The 6043-nt window shown below is 35.5% G+C and overlaps 1 protein-coding gene across 1 annotated transcript; it reads left to right on the top strand.

The window, feature by feature from the left end:
• The first annotated feature begins 1733 nt into the window (after nt 1-1733).
• Nucleotides 1734-5391, top strand: LOC141828515 (uncharacterized). The gene is made up of 3 exons (XM_074715954.1): nt 1734-1956; nt 3599-3769; nt 5104-5391. Exons 1-3 carry the CDS (start codon nt 1894-1896, stop codon nt 5317-5319), a joined length of 450 nt encoding a protein of 149 aa, XP_074572055.1. The 5' UTR covers nt 1734-1893; the 3' UTR covers nt 5320-5391.
• Nucleotides 5392-6043: the final 652 nt, after the last annotated feature.

The raw sequence follows: 6043 nt of genomic DNA, 5'->3' as shown, positions 1-6043 counted from the left end.
GGGGTTCCACAAAGTGAGGAAGGGGATCGAACAAGAACCTTGACAAGTGGATCAGATCTCCTGTCCTTTTAACTTCACAGGCCAGCAAATTTATACGTCATTCGCCGATCATAATTAAGCCGTCAATTTATATCCGTAATTTTGTCAAATAATTTAAATAAAATAAATTAAAATTTTATTAACTTAAAATATTTTAAGATAAATTTAAATGAATTAATTTCATTTACTTTCATGTTCCCGTGAGTCGGTCTATAATGAACTTATTTTAATTTGATAAATTTAAATTTTTAATTTAAATTTAAAAAATTTTAATATATTTTATATTTTAATATGAATTGATCCGCCTAATTTATAATTCGTTTTAAATTGAATTTAATAAAAAAAAATTCAAACATGATTCATCATAGAGTTTATGATGAATTACCTCATCCTGGATTACCTGTTTGACAATTAGAATCATGTACTGAATGTCGTCGGAGCAATGATGCCGCGATAGAATATCCAGGTTATCACTTAGGTCATCTGCGTCGATTCTCAGTTACGATGTATTTGTAGAAATTTTTCTTCGAATAGAGAACATAATTAAAGGATGTTGGACGTTTGGACTCACCATATGTGTACTTCCCGATATATCCTGATGATCGATGAAAAATTTTCATAGGACTGAATCGGTAATCAGAAATACTAAATGAGAGTAAGTGAGATTTATCATTTTAGAATCACGCGCTGAATGCACTGAACGATCACGCCGCGTCCAATAGGAAGAAACCATTTCGTGATTGGTGTTTCAGCAGAGTCAGGCTTTTGGGAGCCCGAAGCGGGAATTGGTCGGAGGGTGCACGTTGAAAATGAGACGTACGTTCTTGGTTTGGGTAATCGGACGGTTGAGATATCCTCCTTTGATGGGTTTACGTAGTCAAGTACCATGCTCGTTTACTTGAACGAGTAAAAAATAATAATTTAAAGAAGGGCAGATTGAAGATGTTCTTATAAATTATAAGAATTTAAAACAAATTAAATTTTGATAATAAAATTTAAAAACACACAATTGAAAATCAAAATGGCAAATTCACACAATAAATTTGAAAATGTTCAAAAGATAGTCGAAATTCTATTTATCTCAAAAAATGTATTTAATTTTTATTTTACTTTTTAATAATAATTGGTTTTTTTCTTTTTTTTTCATTTACATGTAACATTTTTTTTTTCTCTTCTCTTTTTATGTGTAACATATTTACTCTCTTCTATTTCCTCTAAAATTAAATTAAACCTTAATTATATAAATAATATTCTGAATTTATTTAATTATAATATTAAAACTTTAATACAAATTAAAAAATATTTTAAAAATTAATTAAAAAATGGACAATTTTTTTCCAAAAAAGCACTTTAATTCACATGATTGCCGATTAATATCATATCTATTCAACTCAAATTAATATTAATTAATAATATATTATATTATTATGAATTATAATTGATACAAAATATATATATAGTTTAATTAATTATATATATTCAGATCAACTAAATAAAAAATAATTTGAATATAAAAAATGAGTGAGGATTTACTTTTAATTATTGATAAAAAAGTTTTATTTTATCTCCAAATATAATAAATATTTTAAAAATTAACTTTTAAATTTACAAATTTATCCAATAGGCGAGTAAACTCACCTCTAGATCAAATGGTATCCTGATCTCTAGTCTCTGCTCATGGCTCGGATCGGCTAACCGCTCTCGAGACGCGTCGCTGCTGTCGCAGCTGCCGCGCGGCTGCGTGTCGCCTTTACTTCCTCCTCGAGCCCTTCAATTCCATTCCGCGCAGTTTAGTTTCTTTCTAGCCGGCGAGTTGTTCTGGAGGCGGAGGTGAAAGAGGACGAAGGGAAGGCGATGGTGGGGATTTTCTCTCGGGTTTCTGGCGGACGGGGGCACAACCGAGCGCAGAGCGCGATCGTGAGATTTCTAGACCTTCGAAAAATCGAATCCTGTTCCGGATCTTTTACTCGCTGGATCTTCTATGTTTTGCAAATTTCTGTTGATACCGATGGCTCGTGGACGATACTTGTTTATATTTTTGGGGTCAACGTTTGTGTTTAACGTGTTTCACATATTTGTTGCAGTGAGATTTGAGATTGTTTTCCGCTAGAATAGAAAGCGCTTACGCTGTATTTTGTTGGATTTGTTCTTCGGTTCGTCCTGTGATATAGTCTTCCCCCTTTTTTGGTTTTAAACCGTATGTTTTCTCTCACAGGCTACTATGATACTTATCTAGGTAAGTTTGTTGAAATAATTTAACTTTTGATTTTAATTATCAGGTCTATAAAAGTTGATTGGATAACCACGCATTCCAAAATCCAAAATATTAGGAAAAAGATCAATCAATAGATTTATATCCTGAACACTCACCTTTGATGAATGGTTGGCCCTAGACTCACTGTATTCGACAACATCAAGTCTAACTCATGAACTACAGGTACATATTATTGGCAGAAGCATAGTTTGAACAAATACCTTTGCTTTGTTAACATGATAAAGTTCGTTCATCACCACCTACCCCAAAACCTGAAGCTCCCAAGAAAAAGACCAATTTATGTACACGTTCTTGAAGAATCCAATCAAATTGAACATCTTAACTTAAAAATCTTCGATATAGTTTCTGTTGAAATGCTGCTTCTATTTTTTAGTCATGAAATAACAAGTCTCCTTCAAAATTTAATGGCAATATGCTTGTTTATCTGAGCTTAGTTTAACTTCCCACATGCATCACATACCAGAAAGGAATTATGAAACCAACATATTTGGTTGGCAGTCTTTAGGGTTTAGGGTAGCTCCACTCGCTCTCCTTATCATTTCAAATTGTAGTGGAACTCTTGAGAAACCCCTCACCAGAGCTAGAAAGTGAAATTTTATTGTACAAATTGTATTTGAGGCTTCAAATATATAAGCATGTATAGAGCTCAACGGAGGTATAAGATCTATGTAGCCAACTCCTAATAGTTGTCTTAAACACAACCTGATGATGATGATGAAATTTTGAGGGTGGTCAGCCACACTTTGTTAGCAAACGAAAATTATGGGCTTGTTTTTACTGAGCCATATACTTGCTAAAGCATCACTGGAGACTCATTGGAATAGTGTCATAAGATGAGAACGCTTAATACTGTAGTCTCAGTGGAAAGTCATTGGGGATGCTAAATCATTATAGATTGTAGACAAAGTGAACTTCACCTGAACTAGATCCTGTTCACTTAGATTGAACCATGCTGAACTGGTGGTAAAGATACTGAAATTAGTACCTACCACTTTGTCTTTATTGAGTAAGCTCTTGTGGAAATTCTCCAAATTACAGCAAGTGATCAAAATACAGGAAGTGCCTCTCCAATTTAATATCGGTATGCGCCCTATTTAAACTCAAAGTCCTAAACTGATTGTGATGTCCACATTTTTGTCTTCATAAGTTGATTTGGAAAGATTTCTTTTCCTTTTTGTGATGTTGCTATGCTATCGGATGTTTTGTTATCTTGTTCTAGACTATCATGGAAATTATATTATTTGTCTCCATACTCTATTGTCTAAATGTATATTCTCTGACTAGGATGTTAGGACCTCATCAACACCAAACATAGAGGAAGTTAGTTCTGTTCATACTGCTGGTAGCCATGGGTTTGAAGAAGCAGTGGAGTTTAAGCCAGTGGAGCACCCATCTGAGCCAATAGTCTATGATCAACCAATTGCATGCCCACTATCAGAACCTTCAATAATAAATGTAGGTGGCATCAGTCTTTTCGAGAATAATTAAATTAATGATTAATCTATCATTGTCAATTGTTATTGCTCATATGACATGTCATTCTTATTCCACTTCATGACCCTTCTTCTTGTAGAATATTCATGAGGATGAGCTGCTTTTCTTTTCTAGCAGCCAACCATTCATTGTCTTAAATTTTCATGTTGTGTTTTTGTCTGAACAAGCCAACACATCGCACTAATATCTCTATATATCATTTTAGTTTTCTAAATCATGGATATTGTCATTTGACAGTCAGTATATTGGTTTCCAAAGCAGGACATTTCCACCTGTGTATTGCACTTCGCCAAACATATAAGAACATTTATGCTTACTCAAGAATCCCTGGCCTTCTGTTCCTTCCTAGTCTGTCAGTATTTGATTAGCCTATCACTATATATAAATTGAATGCTTGTAGTTGTTGGAATAAGGTGTGGCTATTAAGATTGCTTACTCATGTGCAATTGTGTTCAGGCAAGCAGAGCATAGAAGGACTGCCTGTACCCATGAAATTATTGTGCACGTTCAGTGCATGCGATTATCTTACTAGAACATCTACTGAATTCGTGTATATCACGGTTCATCCATGTGGAATAATCTTAGGCCTAACTAGGCATGGTCAAGAAAAGCTCTTTGCAATTTAATTTTCTCCCTCTGCTCCCACAGAAGCTGGAATGAGGGAGAGAAAAAAAAAGAAAATTTTAAAGTGTCTGAGGGAACAATTTTTACTAAAACATCCATGAAAAACTTTAAAAGTAGTAGCCACTTAATAACTCATTTCAAAATGGTCTTTTATTAGTAAAAGATACCTTTCAACCACTCAACATTTAGAAAGTCCATTGCACCTCCTAGGAACATCGAAATTTATATAGTTATCCATTCAGTTAATCTAACAGTTATATACATGTTACTTTATCTATTTTCAATTTGTAGGCATCTTGCATTTGGAGCTCAATTATTATTACTCTGTTGGACTTGAGTGGAAACTTTTTTCCTTTCAGATGGAAATTAGTACTTGTTGATAGGATGCATAGATTTAGGTTTTGGTTACTTGGACGAAATAGATGAAGGAGAAGAGGGAAAGTGACACAAGATTTAGATGAATTATGGAACTGCATATGAAAGTTTGCACCTCTTTTTTCTCCCATCCTGAATTCCTACCCAGGTAACCAATCCTAGAGGGCCACATGCTAGCAAGAAGCAAGGATTTTGCTTGAACAACCCACTTCAATGGGTCTCAGATTATTGGAAACCTGCTAACTGTTTTTTTTTCACTCGATGCCATTCACTTCCTGCATTTTCTATGGTTCCAGGACGGAAGAATATGGAAACAAAGGAGGACATCGGCGACCCGCCGTGCCAAAGCTGATTTACCACTTGTTAAGGATGCATCAGGCCTTGAATCCCGAGATGGATCGAAGCCAACGCCAAATCCACCTAAACTGCACATATCTTCATCTCTCAGCGCACCTGAATATAGTATCATCAGTCTATTAGAGGAGTGTAATTCATTTCAAGATCGATTGTAGCTTATCATACATTTTATCTTTTATGTTGTATCTTCAGTCCATCGTGTTTATGAACTTCTTTGCTACTGCCGACGTCAAATATCTTTTCTACATATACATAAGTTTCGATACGTTAACAGCAACAAGTTGTTGAGATTTTTTAATCCGTCTTTTCTGCTATTGCATGGATTGATAATTCTTATAGAAATATAGGGAAAAATAACTCTAATAAATTAGAAAAACATATTTTAGCGAGAGTTTTAATAATGAGAAAGTAAAATAATATAAATTATATATAAACACTAATTTATAAAATACATTTCTACTTAATTTACCGCACTCCGCCGCAGCCCTTGGGCTTCCTCTGCCCCATTCGTCCTCGCTCTAGGGTTTTTCTCCTCCGGCGCCACCACGGCGATTCGCAACGGCGGAGGCAAGGACGGCGCGGGGGGACTCGGGCCCGAAAACCGGCGCCTCACCCACCTCCGTTTCTGGCGACGGGCGCTGTCTTGTGGTTGTGGCCTGCAAACAACAGCTTTGTGGGATGGAATGCTGCTGATTTCTCCCTAAGTTCTTCGAGCACGATAACTTCTCCAGCTTCGTCCGCTAGCTCCATACCTGCATACGCCTTTCCACTGATTCTCTATTCCTCTGCACTCCTCCTCCAAATGTTGCAGTAAACTTTGTTCTTGATTCTTGTGGCTGATGGATCGCGCAGCTTGATTGCATCGGAGCTTATCTCTTG

Source organism: Curcuma longa, chromosome 4 (genome assembly GCF_044706935.1).
Source record: "Curcuma longa cultivar G26 ecotype Majalengka, Jawa Barat chromosome 4, ITB_CL_G26_1.1, whole genome shotgun sequence".
NCBI classification, from domain to species: domain Eukaryota; kingdom Viridiplantae; phylum Streptophyta; class Magnoliopsida; order Zingiberales; family Zingiberaceae; genus Curcuma; species Curcuma longa.
The sequence above is the reverse complement of the archived record's forward strand: the minus strand, read 5'-3'. Positions and strand labels throughout refer to the sequence as shown.

What these genes read in the sequence shown, in the direction of transcription:
- LOC141828515 (XM_074715954.1), top strand. Translation starts at nt 1,894, where the DNA reads ATGGTGGGGATTTTCTCTCGGGTTTCTGGCGGACGGGGGCACAACCGA. An exon ending in ACCGAGCGCAGAGCGCGATC is followed by an intron (nt 1,957 to 3,598) that starts GTGAGATTTCTA and finishes TTCTCTGACTAG; the next exon opens with GATGTTAGGACCTCATCAAC. An exon ending in CAGAACCTTCAATAATAAAT is followed by an intron (nt 3,770 to 5,103) that starts GTAGGTGGCATC and finishes CTATGGTTCCAG; the next exon opens with GACGGAAGAATATGGAAACA.